We start from the raw sequence: 16565 nt of genomic DNA on the forward strand, positions 1-16565 counted from the left end.
CCCATACTGAACATGCCTCCTTCAGCTTAAGTGGTAGGAGGCTATGTGTTTTGTATTGAAGGTCCAAGGTTTAAACCCCCCTGATGACTGTAGAGCATCTGTGCTTAGGGAGACATGGTTTGTAATTTTGTGCTGGGCCATTTTGTACTCCAGACATTTTCCTTTTTCTAAGATGACGTGGTTTGCATGAAAATACAGGAGCGTTTGAGATTGTGCGTGTTTTGAGACAGCATTTGATTTGTCTCCAGACAAAATCTCAAACACTGGTGTTTTCGTGAGGAAGGAAGGAAGGAATGCGATGTTGTCACCTGCCAATGAGTGACAATGGTCTCATTTTTATTATCTTCGATGTGGCAGGGAGATGAAGGAGCTTGCTCAAACCAGCACAGTGAGCCAGGGGTAGGGTTACCACTCCTGAGACACTCCACAAAGGGGTAGGGAAAAGGGGGTGCAAGGAATACACAGGCCACAAATAATCCTTCAGTATGTTCCCAGCGTTCAGGTGCTACCTACGAACTGCCGGGAATGGAAAGAGTGGAACTAGGACTTGAGCCGAGGGTGAATTTGAAGGACGGGGGTGTTGCTTGTGGATGCACAGAATTCTTTTCCTTGTTCCTCCCACATTCTGTTTTCCTGATCCAAAGTCCATTGATATCAGGAGAAAGAGTCCCACTGATCTCCCTAGAACTTTGGGGTTTATGCTACGGCAAAGCCCGTCTTAATATCTCCATTGTGGCTTTGGGTATTCTGGTTATGCCATTATGATAATGTTGCTATATGTGCAGTCATGGCAAAGGCACATGCAAATCAAATGCAAAATTATACCGTTCTGCAGCCCTGGCCCCCGTGAATAGCCCCATTGACATCACTGTGACTGCACACATAAGTAACAGGATCAGGACCCCTGTGCATCCTGCTGCATGTCTACCATGTTGAAAAATCTGGTCCAGACAATATCTAACTGCCCTGAGCTTTCTATCTAGAGAGCTCAGGACAAGACTTTGCTAGTAAACTTTTAATATATGGCTTTGTTAGCTTGGTAACCTTTAGTGACATCATTGTGGAAAATCTCTTTATTCCCCAAGTATCCTGCCTTTAAATGTAAGGTCCACCTGGAGTATCTTACTCTCTTACCATTCTGCAGATGCAAGCAAATGTTACTAATGCACACTACAAATGTCTTTCTTACACATGCAATACCCTTTGAATGCAAATAGATATAGCTGGGAGCACAGAACTTCCCAGCTGAAGCTATACGTGATAGCGAAGGCTTTTTTTAAAATGGGAAATAAACACAAAGCCTTTCTTGTCCAGGGGAAATGAGGCATATGTTTTAATTTGATTAGAAAGGGGAAAAGATTAAGAGTCTGACCTGTTCCTTTTCCTGGTTGGTGGCCTCAGGTTCTTGAGCTTCCGTTACCAATTTACTGATGTCTTCTGTTAGCCAGCAGCCCATGGTGGCAAGCAGATTACTGTACTAAGTACCCTTCTGTTGCCAGCAAAGTACCAGTAGGTAAAGATTGCTTTATGATGTTGTGCAAGTAGAATATTCTTCTGTGGATACCAAAAGAGACGTGCCATGAATGGTCAACAGCATCTCCGGATAGTGGATTTCTGAGCTTGGTAAGGGACTTTTCTGCAGAGAACTTGTTTTCCCTTCAAGCTGGTTGATGATGGATTTAAAAATTGCCTTTAAAATGGAAACTTTCAGATTAAAAATCATATACTTATTTAAAAACAACCATCACCCTTCCACAGAAAAGTCCTTTCCTCTGTTAATCAGAATTGGTTAATTAAATCAGAATGAATTTAAAAAAAATAGTTTAATTGTAATCATTTTTCCCGATGGCCCCCTTTCTGCATCTCACTGAGCTCTGTGCAAGGGAAAGGCACGCTATGCAATTACACTTCTGAGTTCGAGTCAGTTTCACTTCATGTTTCAGGTGGGATTTATTGCGTATTTAAAATTAAAGGCCTGCTCAAGTGCTATGCTTGATTGGGGCCTAATGCGGATTCTTGCCATTCTTTCTAATGGAACTTGTATGATTAAATGGTAGCTGGTTAGGTGTTCGTCTGTGCCCCTAAATTGTCTTGTATTGTTTAACTCGGGAAAGCTTTCTAGAGCAACGTTTATATGGAGACATTATATAGAACAAGTATCAGGAGGTAGCCGTGTTAGTCTGTATCCACAAAAACAACAAAGAGTCCGGTGGCACCTTAAAGACTAACAGATTTATTTGAGCATAAGCTTTTGTGGGTAAAAAACCTCACTTCTTCAGATGCATGGAGTGAAAATACAGATGCAGGCATTATATAGTGACCACCATTATATAGTGACTGGTTATATAGTGATTGGTGACAGTGACCACTATATAATGCCTGCATCTGTAATTTTCACTCCATGCATCTGAAGAAGTGGGGTTTTTACCCACAAAAGCTGATGCCCAAATAAATCTGTTAGTCTTTAAGGTGCCACCAGACTCCTTGTTGTTTTTATACAGAACAAAGTTGTATTGAATCTCAGGTCTGCAGCTAAGAGGTGGATCCTAAATTTTATTTCCAATGGAAAAGCAAGTAGTGTTCGTTTGAATCAGCTACTGTATCAACAACCTGCTATGTTTAGCATATCTGTAGTTTAAGTCCCCACTGTTTGTTTTATTTCATTGTATTGACATTTGCTGTAATGTGATTTGTTTTTCTCAAGATGGTAATAAGATGGCAAGCTGAGTTAAGGTTTTCCAATGAGTTTTCTTGGTAACTTTGACATAGGGAATGGTAAAAGATAATATAAAAGAAAGACATTTTATGATACTGGTCTTACTTTCTAATTAAAATCAGAGGCATGAATTATCTCCCTACTTGCAAAAATTGAACAATTTCATTTTCGTGCACTGGGGAAAAATGGTTCCATTAAATGTTATGTGACCAATCACTGCAGTATGGATGGTAAGTATGACGCACGCACAAACTGGTGCCTAAATTCCGACCGCACGGCTGACACAGACAGCCAGGCTGGGAAATCTCCCCTTTCCAATGGCATAAAACTTCCACTTCTAGCTCAGCAAGGTAGCAAGATATGAGACCTTAAATCCAAATGCTGCCCATCTTGGATCTTGAGACTGTACATTTGAAGAGAGAATTTGACATTTGGGGAGAAAGTGGGGGACACTTCTCTGGCAAGTTGGAAACGAATAAACCTGGTGGCTGTTTGAAGTGACTCAGAGGTTTGGGATATTGGAAGTAGTCCTCTAGAGATGGATTAGTGGGCAAAGAGCAGGTGAGGGAGTCAATAGTCCACGATAAACTTCAAAACTGTTATAGACTATATATGTCCCATGGTTCTGTGATTTATTCTATTTTCTCTATATACCTGGTGTGTGTGTGTGTGTGTGTGTGTGTGTGTGAAATATAGTGTGATGTGGTATAATGGTCTTGTCAGCTGGAGTTTGAAATGACCAGAGTCGTCCTAGGTGATGAAGCTATAAGTAAGCTATACAGATCATCGCCAGTGAGTGCCAGTGAATCTTTTATAGCCCATCTCAGTATTAGATATTCTGTATATGCCATATATGTTACATTAACTACAGCTGGTCAAAAATTTTTCATTGGGGAAAAAAATTCAACCAACATTGGCTTTTGGATCAAAACAAAAATGTTCATTTTGGTCAAAATTCTCCATTTTTTTTTTTTTTTACAAAAACCCTAGGGAATCTTGATGAGCTGTTTGCAGTCTAAGGCTGATAATGAAATGCTGAGCAGTTACTGGTTTCATCTTATTTAAGGCAGTGCTGCCAGTTCATTCTTATATAAATATGTTTCAGGTGACATGGATTCTGACTTTCCCATTAACTCTGTTCTGTTTCCTTCTCCCTCTCTCTCAATTGTCCTTTTAGATAATGCTCCTGGGCGACCCGGAGATTGAGAGCAGCATATTGATCAGCTCTGACGAAGGGGCCACGTATCAAAAGTACCGGCTGAACTTTTACATCCAGAGCCTGCTGTTCCACCCCAAGCAGGAGGACTGGATTCTGGCATACAGTCTCGATCAAAAGGTGACCAACTCATTTCAGATTCAAGTGATTATTTCCCAGAGTCCGGTGACAGAGACATTGTCAAGAAGAACAACCACATATTGAGAAAGTGACTGTAGCGGGGCGGTCACCCCGCTCTGGCCCGGAAGGGGTTAAAACAGCCCTGGGAAAGGGCTGCCCCGGGGAGCCAATAGGCTAGGCTGATGGGGGAAGCAGCCACAGCTGAGGCCACGCCCCAATCAGGCCACAGCTGGCCCTATATAAGAGGCTGGGAGCCAGAAGAAGGAAGAGTCTCTCTCTTGCTCTGGAGAGAGAAGGACCTGGCTGCCTGGGAGCTCAGGGTACAGGGAACGGAGCAGGGCTGGGGAAAGCTCCAGCCTGGTAAATCCCCAGGCTGCGGGTCTTGCTAAAAGGCCAAAGCAGGTACTGGGGTTGCAGAGGTGCAGCCCAGGGTTAGGCAGAGGCAGCTGGTCCAACCCCCTTGCCAATGATGAGTGGCCTTTTACGGACTGCAGTTTGCTCCAATGAGCGGGGGCTAGATGATGACTGGCAGTAGCCACTGAGGCAAGGTGGGTGAGAGGGTTGGGGGCTCCCCTGGGAGGGGAGACCCACACTGTGGGTTACTGCTGGGGGCAGAACCCAGAGGAAAAGGGGCTCTGGGGTCCGGGAGGGACGCGGGGCCCCTAAGGCAGGCAAGGCACCGGACTGCCAAGGGTGCTCCGGGCTGGACAAGAGCTAATTCCCCGGATAACCAGCAGGAGGCGCCGCACCGGTGAGTCTTCGCTATGCTACAGTGACTATGTGGCACCATTAAACTCAGCAGACCTGCTTTCTGGGTTGATTCGGAGACCGATCTGCTGACTTCAGTGACATTGTTCAGTTTTTGCTGCGTTTGCCTTTCAGAGCCAAAAGAGAGGCAGCAAAGTTGGATTCTGTTCCTCCTCGGGCATCCTCAACTGAATCGCTTGCTAAATTCCTGCCAGTTACTCCTATGCAAACCCAGCAAAGGCAGCAGTGTTGCTCTGTTCTTATTGAGAACATACTTTGGCATGTGGAAGCTTTATGAATGGTGCCGATAAGAGAGATGGAAGGAATCCTAGAGCCAGATTTGATATGATGGGCTAAAGATCTAGCCACTTATTTAGGGGCCTAACCGGTTCCTGAGCTCTCCTGAAAATCTGGCACTTGGAGCCCAAATTGCGTTTGCAAGGGCTGTTTTTTTTTGGGGGGGGGGGGGGGGGGGGGATTCTTTCTGTTTGGAAACCGAACACATTTGATCTGGCAATCACTCAGCAGCAACACGCTTGAAACCCCATTATGCCGTTCTTACAGTCAGTGTTCAGCGTGGAACTACAATGAAAACAAAACCTTTGCCTGCGCTACCGTCAATGTCTAACGGGAGATTGTTGAAATGGAAAGAACTTTAAAGCTCCACTTTATTTTCCCCTCCTTATGGCGTTTCATTTTTACCATCCACTCATCTGCTGTGCAGAAGTTCACTATGCTGGTTTGTTTCAGGTCCTGGGTTCCTGTGTTATGGGGCAATACTACCTAGCTACTGGGCCCAAGCTACTCGGCAGCACTTCTTTTCAAATACTGGTGCGTCAGCTCTTTCTAGTCTCTTCCTCCCGGTCAGCTTGCCCTGGGAGCTATTTAGTATACCCTGTAATAAGTCACATCCGCTACCACAGCAGCACCTTCAAACAGTAACTAGAACATAACCTTTATATCCCCCTGTTAGCAGAATGCTGTGGCAGTTGCCAGGTTTATGTTGTTACTCCTCTGACTGGCCTGAGTGACATTTACAGGCTCAAAGCCATTGTAAACAGACGTCTTTCATCGTACCAGGGGGTTATTGTCTGGTCGACTTAGCCAAATGTCAAATATCTTGTGAGCTCAGATGTTCAACGTAACCAGAAACGTCGAAGTTGGATTGAAAGACCAATAGACTCGTTTGATGTCGCTGAATGGCTTGATGCCGCTTTTAAGCTGGAGGTAAAGATTTTTAAACGGCGCTTCTTTTTGGCACAGACACAGCCCTGTAAGAAAGAGACAGCTGATGAGGTACGCGGGATGGGATAAACTGAATTTAATGTGTCAGGCGTGTGTCTTCAAGGAGGCTCAAGTATGAGACCAGGGAAACATTTGCTTCTTGGTTCACACAGGGGGCCCCTTTGTGCCGCACTAGCAGGGTAAAGGGGCTCAAAGTAGGTGAAAAAGGCCCCCTAGAATATGCTCTGTGCATGGGGCTTTTCCAGCTGGTGTAGAACTGGCATACGGGCATCTCGGCTCTCACCGCCTCCCTTAAGTGGTGTGGTCAGAGTGTACAGCTCCACAGTTTTCTCTGCTTCCCACGGCCCCACCGGGAGCCACTGGAAGCTGAATGTGCGTTAGAGCATTCCTGAGGTTGCTCTAATTTACCCCAGAGGCTGAGCAGATCTCTGCACAGCCCCAGAATAAAAGTAGTGTAAAGCTGACTAAATGCCACCTCCCCCCATCCCCGATCTCCCAGCTTGCCCCAGATTCAGGAGAGGCATAACTGAGAATCAGGGTCTGTGTATATGCAAGATATACGCCGCACACTGCTCCACTTGGGGGCATTTTGCTTAGTGTAGAGCATTAGGAATTATAGCACCGAGGGCTTTTCTTAATCAGAAAGCAGATCTTTGGAGGAGGCACTGTTCCCCGGCGCTCTTTCTTGTTGACAACTTGGCATAAACTAGCCTGGTGATGGAGAGTTGTCAAATCTACTAAGCCTTGTACGGGCATCTCGCCAAGGAGGCTGCTAATGGCCAGAACTGAATTTTCAGCGACCATGTGCACCATTTTCACCTCTTTATATGTAAAGATTGACTTGCACAGAACAATATATATATATATACAGTTCGAGGTTTGAAATGCAAGAGTCATTTGGGCAGTTGATGGTTGTATAGTTGGAATCAGAGTAAAGACTGAGGGCCAGATAAAGCAGTGGAGCTGTGCCAGTTTACACCTGCTGAAGAGCTGACCCAGCAAACATGCACTACCTTTCTTTAAGGAAAAATGAAAGTGGATCAAATTAGACTAGGCAAACTTCATAAGCCAGATTCTCCCAAGTTGGCACAGGGACATGTGCATTACTCTTCCTTGAGCCAGTTTGGTCCCCTGCATCCTAGGCCATGGTTGACTCAGGTTGGTATTGCTGCATAAGAATTTTCTTCTGGGGAAAGGTAGCTTTAAATTGCAGTCAGGACACCAGGGGAGCCTGGCTGGCAGATTCTGCTCAGTGCATTCCCCATCAGCCCTGGCCCTGCCTTCTTCCTGGCCAGCAATGCCTGAAATTTTGGCCAGGGTTGCCTCTTACAGGCTCCACCGTGGATGGGAGGTTGCGCTTGCGGTCTGCTGCCTCCATCTCTCTGCAGCAGATTTTCTGCTGCGAATCTCTGTGGGCCTGATCCAACTCCGGTTACAGTCAGTGGAAAGACTCTGATTGAATGCATTGGCTCTAAATCGGCAGAAGCTGCCATAGACTTGGGGCGGAATCCGATCCCTTGGCTGTGAACTTCCTCTAATTTCTGCATGCAGTGGGGGCTGTGGGAGTGGGATCATGCATTTGGTTGAGACTAATGATTTTGGTTCTATGAATTTGGTCCAGGCCCATCTTTAATGAAAATACAGATATATAATCCAAGAGAAGAGTTAACCACCCAGGGAGAAACACAGATTACTTTTCATGGAATGTACAGCACACACTGTATATGAAATAGACATATGGCAATCTTAAAAACAAAGGGCATTTGCAGATGGTCCCATTGTTATGATATTTAAAGGGAATTTCTCAAGTTACTAAAAATCAGAGATTTGATTATCCTAACATATATTACTATCCGCTGGGGAAATTTTTCCCCGATTATTTGAGAGGAATAGTTAAGATGTCTTTATTTCTTAACACGTATATTCCAGTAACTATGAAATCTATCACATCTTGGTTTTAAAAACATTTAAAAAGAGCCCCAAATTGGGTATCGATAGGGAAAAATAACATCAAGTTCTCCAGTGCTCTCCCTGGCATCAGTGCAGCAGCAGCAAACAGTCAGATCGTACTCTGAGGGTATGTCTATACTGCAAGTAGACGCCTGTGGCTGGCCCATGCCAGCTGACTTGGGCTCGAGGATCTTGGGCTAAGAGGTTGTTTAACTGTGGTGTAGATGTTCAGACTCAGCCTGCAGCCCAAGTTCTGGGACCCTCCCATCCTGCAGGGTCCTAGACCCCGGGCTCCAGCCCTTGCCCATATGTCTACATTGCAATTAAACAGCCTCTTAGGCCTGGTCTACACTAGGGGGTGGGGATTGATCTAAGTTACGCAACTTCAGCTACGTGATCAAGGGCTGCTGCTTCCACAGGCCTTAATCTTCATCATGAAGCAAAACAACAAAGTGGGTATCTTCATATCATCATGTACGAGCCGCTCAATTAGATGATGACGTACTTAGACCTACTCACCGCGGTGTCTTCACTACAGTGAGTCGACTGCTGCCGCTCCCCCATCGACTCTGCCTGTGCCTCTCGCCGAGCTGGAGTACAGGAGTCGACGGGAGAGCGCTTGGGGATCGATTTATCGCGTCTAGACTAGACACGATAAATCGATCCCCTCTGGATCAATCACTGCCTGTCAGTCCGGCCGGTAGTGAAGACATACCCTTATCCTGAGACTGAATCGTCTGGCATGGGCCAGCTGCGGGTGTCTAACTGTAGTGTAGACACCTGTGTCCAGTGCTGACATCATTGACGATACAAATGGACAGGCACTGATGGGATACTATGGGGATGCACTCTATGGAAAACCCCAAGATGGAAGGAACCTCCTCTGCCCCAGCAAATAAAACAACAACAAAAATCTGAGGCTCATTGCAAGCAGCTTTGGAAACAAAGTGGGGAAAGCTTCCCACTAAATCTTCCAAAGAATGAAAGGAAATTGGCATTCAGCTGTTGACTGCAACGGGAATAGGACTGGGCCCCACATCAGGTGGAAAGGAATCTGGACTTCTTTAGGGCCAGATTTTGCCACACCTTTGTGTGGAGGTGCTGGGGGCAAGGAGCCTCCCGCCCACGAAGAAAGGTTGGAAGAACAGGGCACCTTTAGGCTAGAGAAGAGAAGGCTGGGGGGGGGACATATTAACGGTCTTCAGATGTGTAAAAAGTTGTTATAAAGAGGATAGTAATCAATTGTTCTCTGTGTCCACTGAGGATAGGAGAAGAAAGAATTGGCTTAGTTTGGAGCAAGGGAGATTTAGGTTGGGTATTAGGAACAACTTTCTAATGCTCAGGATAGGGAAGCTCTGGAACAGGTTACTTTAGGGAGGCTGTGGAATCCCCATTTTTAAGAACTGGTTAGACTAACACCAGCCAGAGATGGTCTAGGTTTACTTGGTCCTACCTCAGCGCAGGTGAATGGACTAAATGACCTCTCAAAATCCCTTCCAGCCTTACATTTCTATGATTCTAAGTGCAAATCCCATGCAATAACCAGGAACAATCACACTGCCTGGACTCAGTCCCTGCCTCTTCCTTACACCCCCATGGTGTAAATTGCATCGAGAGAGCCAGGGAGGAGGTGGGACAATGGCTAACCAGACCCACTGCACTAGCCCAGTTTATGGCCCAGGCATGCATTGGGGAGTAGCCAAGTGAGGCTGCAGGTTGCAAACACCTCCTGTGTGCGAGGAAAGAGAGGAGGTTTGTGCTTTCCCCAAGGCCTCCATCTGGGTGCTGCAGGATCAGTCTGATAGCAGCCTTCAACTACCTGAAGGGTGGTTCCATAGAGGATGGAGCTCGGCTGTTCTCAGTGGTGGCAGATGACAGAACAAGGAGTAATGGTCTCAAGTTGCTGTGGGGGAGGTTTAGGTTGGATATTAGGAAACACTGTTTCACTAGGAGGGTGGTGAAGCATTGGAATGAGTTACCTGGGGCGGTGGTGGAATCTCCATCCTTAGAGGTTTTTAAGGCCCGGCTTGACAAAGCCCTGGCTGGGATGATTTAGTTGGTGTTGGTCCTGCTTTGAGCAGGGGGTTGGAGTAGATGACCTCCTGAGATCTCTTCACACCCTAATCTTCTATGATTGTATGATTCTATGATCACAAACCAGTTTATCAGGTTCAAATACGCAACCTGATCCTGGGTGAGCTTGTTCTGTATTGAACATCTGGCCTTTGTTCTGGTTGCTCATCTCTTACAGTTATCCAGGGGCCCTTTGCTTTAAAGGCATGAAGGCTGGTGGACTGGTGAGCTTGTTGTTAACATGCATCCTCCTGTGAATATTCATCTGTAGCTAATAAAACAAGGAAGCCACAGATAAGAAGTGGGTGGCCTGTTGCACATGCAGGGGGGCAGGGGAACCTACACTCTCAGTCTGAGTCCTTAATCCTCAACCCTCTCTCTAGGCTGTCAAAGCGTGTTTGACCTTTGCAGATTTATTTGCAATGACTGCGTATCAATGGCAGATTAAAGATGCATTAGATGGTCATTGGAAAACAAACCCAATACATGCAATCCAACACCCAGCAGCAGGAGCTGAAAAGGGGAGATTTAATCCAACTGCTTAGAACTGGGCACATGTAAATGAGTCTGCAAATTCCATTTCAACTGTGATTTTTTTTAAACCTCATTCAGATTAATATTTTATTTTATTAATTTTCTTTCGGCTTCGCATAAGAACAAGCTGCTGGACGCTGGCTCTGAGAATCTTTGACTATTAGCGGTAAATATGCCCAATGGCCTGTGATGGGATGTTAGATGGGGTGGGATCTGAGTTACTACAGAGAATTCTTTCCAGGGTGCTGGCTGGTGAATCTTGCCCACATGCTCAGGGTTTAGCTGATCGCCATATTTGCGGTCAGGAAGGAATTTTCCCCCAGGGCAGATTGGCAGAGGCCCTGGGGGGTTTTCGCTTTCCTCTGCAGTGTGGGGCACGGGTCACTTGCTGGAGGATTCTCTGCACCTTGAAGTCTTTAAACCATCATTTAGGGACTTCAATGGCTCAGACATAGGTTAGGGGTTTGTTACAGGAGTGGGTGGGTGAGATTCTTTGGCCTGCGTTGTGCAGGAGGTCAGACTAGACGATCATAATGGTCCCTTCTGACCTTAAAGTCTATGATTCTATAACCCTGAAAATGAGTCAGTGACAAATCCAAAAATGTAGTACAATCATCTAAGCCCTCTACCAAGCAGAAGTTTCAATCCAATATTAACACCCCCTTAGGACAGTCTGTATCTCAGTCCCCCTCCAAGGACCAGATGAAACAACAGGCATCATGACCCAGGTCTTCAAAGGGATTTGATTTCAATGGGAGTTAAGCACGTGTTGATAAATTGTATATGCAGTTGCCTGACTACTCTTTGGTTTGTTATGAAAGAAACCTAATAACCAATATCAGTCAGGTTTATTGCTAAAAGGCAATAATAATAAAGTTCAGGAAAAAGGTTCAGTACGATAAAGTTTGCAGACGATACCAAGCTGGGAGGGGTTGTCAGTGCTTTGGAGGATAGGATTAAAATTCAAACTGATCTGGACAAACTGGAGAAATGGTCTGAAGTAAATAGGATGAAATTCAATAAGAACAAATGCAAAGTACTCCACTTAGGAAGGAACAATCAGTTGCACACATACAAAATGGGAAATGACTGCCTAGGAAGGAGTACTGAGGAAAGGGATCTGGGGGTCATAGTGGATCACAAGCTAAATATGAGTCAACAGTGTAACGTGGTTGCAAAAAAAGCAAACATCATTCTGGGATGTATTAGCAGGAGAGTTGTAAGCAAGACACGAGAAGTAATTCTTCCGCTCTACTCTGTGCTGATTAGGCCTCAACTGGAGTATTGTGTCCAGTTCTGGGTGCCACATTTCAGGAAAGATGTGGACAAATTGGAGAAACTCCAGAGAAGAGTAACAAAATTGATTAAAGGTCTAGAAAACATGACCTCTGAGGGAAGATTGAAAAAATTGGGTTTGTTTAGTCTGGAGAAGAGAAGACTGAGAGAGGACAGGATAACAATTTTCAAGTACATAAAAGGTTGTTACAAGGAGGAGGGAGAAAAATTGTTCTTCTTAACCTCTGAGGATAGGACAAGAAGCAATGGGCTTAAATTGCAGCAAGGGCGGTTTAGGTTGGACATTAGGAAAAAGTTCCTAACTGTCAGGGTGGGTAAGCACTGGAATAAATTGCCCAGGGAGGTTGTGGAATCTCCATCATTGGAGATTTTTAAGAGCAGGTTGGACAAACACCTGTCAGGAATGGTCTAGATAATACTTAGTCCTGCCTTGAGTGCAGGGGAGTGGACTAGATGACCTCTCAAGGACCCTTCCAGTTCTATGATACCAGTCTCCGGGAAGCCTTCTTGTGCAGCATTGTTATGTTCACCTTACGCAGAATGTGTGTTCCCAAAGTCACACCTCTAAAACCATCTTTTTGCACCCTACCTGTTCACCAGGTACTGTGCATGTCAGTTGAAACTAGATTTAACCAATCCGCTTTCTATCTTATCTGGTACCATGGTGTGCTTCTCATCTTTGGTCTGAACACATGCAGTCCAGGTACCAAGGGGCATGTCGGGCCTAGGCTTGTACCAGGATAGAACATTCAAATATCTTGTCCTTTTCCTTTGGAACATTCCAGTATTAGTCTGTGAGAGTAACTCCCTACCTGCTGCTATGGTAAAGCAGTCATATGTCCTGATCTTGACAGATTTCCTAACTACTTAAGCCAAAGCTTACTTCAGCTATTTGACATGGGTGGACACAATTGTCAGGAGAGTATAGTATATTCAGTTAACATAACTTCCCAATACTTATATTAATATTATGGCTAGCATATATGTATTGGCTAACACATAGGGGGAAGGGATAGCTCAGTGGTTTGAGCATTGGCCTGCTAAACCCAGGGTTGTGAGTTGAATTCTTGAGGGGGCCATTTAGGGATCTGGGACAAAAATCTGTCAGGGATGGTACTTGGTCCTGCTGTGAAGGCAGGGGACTGGACTCGATGACCTTTCAAGGTCCCTTCCAGTTCTATGAGATAGGTATCTAAATACATCTGAGGAACTGGGCCAATGGCCCCAGCCGTCTGTGGGCTATATTATCCCTTCTAGCCCAGAGTAAGGGGCAGTGTACAGGGGCTCCAACCCACAAGGAGCCCAGGGAAGTAATTGTGTCTTTAAGAAGGCACGGTTCCTTTCCGCCCACCCTCCTCCCACCGCTTGCTCCCAAGGCATTGCAGTTTGCCACTGGCCCCTACTTATAGCCAATTGCTACCCTCTGCCACACTGGTTCAGCTGTGCTGACTAATGCAGTATGTGGGGCTGAGTCAAGGCACCTACAGTTACTATTTAGTGTTTATTAATTCTTTGTTCTATTGTAGCACCGAGGTCCCCAGGGTACAAGGCGCTGTACAAACACAGACTAGAAAAACAGTCCGGCACCAAAGAACGTACAGTCTAAGAGTACATAGACACTGCAGCTGGAGGGGTAACGTCCAGCGTGGGGGGACGTCCACGCGCTAGCTTGGATCGAGCAGAGCGCTGCAAATAGCAGTGTAGCTGCGGCAGAACGGGCTAGCCAACTGAGTACTAGCTTAGACGGGATTGTACGCTGGCAGCCAGCCTAGGCTGCTGTGGCTACACCGCTGTTTTTAGCTTGCTAACTGGATCAAAGTTCCGCATGCTGGAAAATACACCTCCAGCTACAGTGTAGGAAGACCGTATGTATGTCCCCTGTGTGGCGAGGGGGAAGCACTGAGCTGGCAGCCCCAACCTCTCCCCACGGCCCTGTAAGGAAGCAGGGAGAGACACTTAAAATATTTAAAATCCTAATTGTTAGAAAAAGAAACTGTAAACAGAGAAGGTCCTCACATACCCCAGTGATGAGCCTGACAGGAAAAGCTGGAGGGAGAAGCAGATGGTAAATAGAGAGTTAGAATGGTTCAATAACAGCCCATCTCAAATTCACCTGCTACCACATTATTAATGTGAGAGAATTCTATAAATAAAGAGCTCTGTAATCAAGGGCTGCTGCTTCCACAGGCCTTAATCTTCATCATGAAGCAAAACAACAAAGTGGGTATCTTCATATCATCACGTACGAGCAGCTCAATTAGGTGATCAAGCTAATACACTGCCGTGTCATCAAGATGCACCTGGCAGTCAATATCAAACTCCGTTAGGAGTTCCCCGTAACCTCAGAGCAGTAGGGACCTACGATCCACAAGTCTAATCCAGCGCATGTCAGGATCTTGGCTCCTGACCGGGCTGAATTCATTTAAAAGGACAGCGGTACAGTGCGATACTTTTAATAAGCTACACACAAAGTCACCTGAGTGTGAACAAGACCCCCCCCCAGCCCCTTACGTCAGCAGTGCAGCCCTGGGGGTGTTCAGGAGACAGACAGAAGGCTGCCCTGTGGGGCAAAGTAGCAGCTGAAGTCAAACTCATTTCATCATAATTAGTTGTGCGTGTTGTTTAGTTAATGAGAAAGATAAGAAGCTCTCTCTGCCTCTCCCTGGATCCCAACAGCGGAATCATTGATTGTATGGTGGGGTGAGCGAACTCATGGGGAAACAAGTGTTGATTCTTTTGTCGTTCATCTCGATAATGTTGGAGTCCCGTGGGAAGTAATGTGTGGAGAGATGGTATGCACCCGGGCTCGTTTTAATCATAGTTCGTTGACATCCACAGGACCATTGTACTCTTGTTTCCTGGCCTTACAGATAAATAGTCTAGTCTAGCCTAGTCCAAGGTTTATACTACGCCCATCACCCATAGCATCTGAGCACCATCCAGAGAAGACAAATAAACCACATCCTCTGCACTCTTCTCACCCTTCCCAATCTCAAGGATGGCAGTAGCATCCATTGTCAGTAGTACCTTCCTCGTGAACGATTGCTGGAGCCATTTGGAAGTGGGGTCAATGGAAGCGGTTGGTGTTTCATTCCCTCCGGAGAAGGAAATACTGGTGCAAGTCAGTGTAGTTCCGCTTACTTCCACAGAGCTAAGACAGTTTATTCCAGCTGAAGATCTGGCCCCGTCGATTTTATTTTAAATCCTTGGCTATCAGTTGTCTCCAGAACTCTGGCATCAGAAGGGACGGAGCACACGCTTCTTTTGACGGTGACCACTTTCATTCAGACAAAGAGCCATTCGGGGTCAGATTGAGTCAGGCCAGCCCAATGAGCACTATCAGCCCTGCTCTGGTGCCCCCATTATATTTTGCAGTGTCAGTCTGCGAACTTTCATTTTAAACACTTGAAGGCCAATATTTTTTAGATGTGGGTACCTAGAATTAGGCACTTAAAACCATATAAAAATGGCCTAATTTTAAAGGTGCTACATACCCATTGCTTCCCTGGAAGTTCACAATCTCCTCCTCTCTCTCTGCGCCTGTTTTTGTGGCTTTCCCCTATGTTGCTACACAGTATACCTTGTGTCTAAATTTAGGGCCCAGTCCAACTCCCATTGATGTCAATAGGAAGGCATAGTTAAGTTAAAGGCATCTTAAAAGGGAAAGTTAATGAGTTTACGAGAAACTTAAGAGTGCAGCCCTATCTCGGATTATCCAGGGGGGTCTTCACAAAATGTGGGCAGCGACAGATGGTTTGTATTTAAACAGGATCATCACAGCTGGATGCTTGTGTTTGGAGAACACCCGGATAAGTAGGGAAGTGGATTAGAATCATGTCATCTGTAAAGTTCTGCAGGCCTCTGGGAAGTCTGGCAGATGAAGAAAATGGTATGGAAGAGTGTGTCAGGTAAGGGGAGAAAACACAACTCGCTGCTAGAGTTTCAACGTTTATGAGGGGGAAAAAGTAGATTTTTAGCTGTCAAGGGGGAAAATGGAGGAGATGTATTGACTTTCAGCCTCCTTAATCAATCCTGTTGTCCCCATCCTGTCTAGAGTAAAATAACATATGCACATTTCACTGCTAAGAGGAACAGTAAGAACTGCTCGAGGTTTAAATGACAACACCTCGAGACCCCAGCCAGGATCAGGGCCCCATTGTTGTAGGTGCTGTACCTAGTAAGAAGTAGCCCTGGTCCCAGAGAGCTTACAGTCGAAACGGACAAAAAGAAGTATCATCCCCACAGTACAAATGAGATGTGGAAGCACAGAGACATTAAGTGATCTACCCAAGGCTGCAGGGGAAAGCTGTGTTAAATCCAGGAATTGATCCCAGATAGGAGTTGAATTCCTCTGCCTTAACTGCAAGACTATCCTTCCTCTCTATGCGTTGTACTCTTCTGAGAACATCATGTTCTATGACAACAATGTGTGTCCTTGGCTGCACATGCTACTTGCCACCAGCTCTTCCGGGGCTTAGCCCACGGAGTTAATAAAACAGACAAACCAAACTGTTAGTTGTGTAAGAAGAAACCCCAGAGATCCAGAATATTTAAAGGCAATTTACCAAAGCCTCTTCTTCAATACAGTAATCAAGTGAGGATTTGAAATCACCTAACTTCATTTACAAATCATGAATATCTATCAGGCCCTTTAAATGAAAGGACGAG

At 45.6% G+C, this 16565-nt stretch overlaps 1 protein-coding gene across 1 annotated transcript in view; it reads left to right on the top strand.

Annotated features, from left to right (window-relative positions):
- SORCS3 (sortilin related VPS10 domain containing receptor 3) overlaps positions 1-16565 on the top strand; it is a 464482-nt gene that overhangs the window by 275043 nt on the left and 172874 nt on the right. The window contains exon 4 of the mRNA XM_024208853.2: positions 3894-4052. Coding sequence (XP_024064621.2) covers positions 3894-4052 — 159 coding nt within the window. The remainder of the gene's footprint in view (positions 1-3893; positions 4053-16565) is intronic.

Source organism: Terrapene carolina, unplaced genomic scaffold, assembly GCF_002925995.2.
Source record: "Terrapene carolina triunguis isolate 2854851 unplaced genomic scaffold, T_m_triunguis-2.0 Scaffold95, whole genome shotgun sequence".
NCBI classification, from domain to species: domain Eukaryota; kingdom Metazoa; phylum Chordata; order Testudines; family Emydidae; genus Terrapene; species Terrapene triunguis.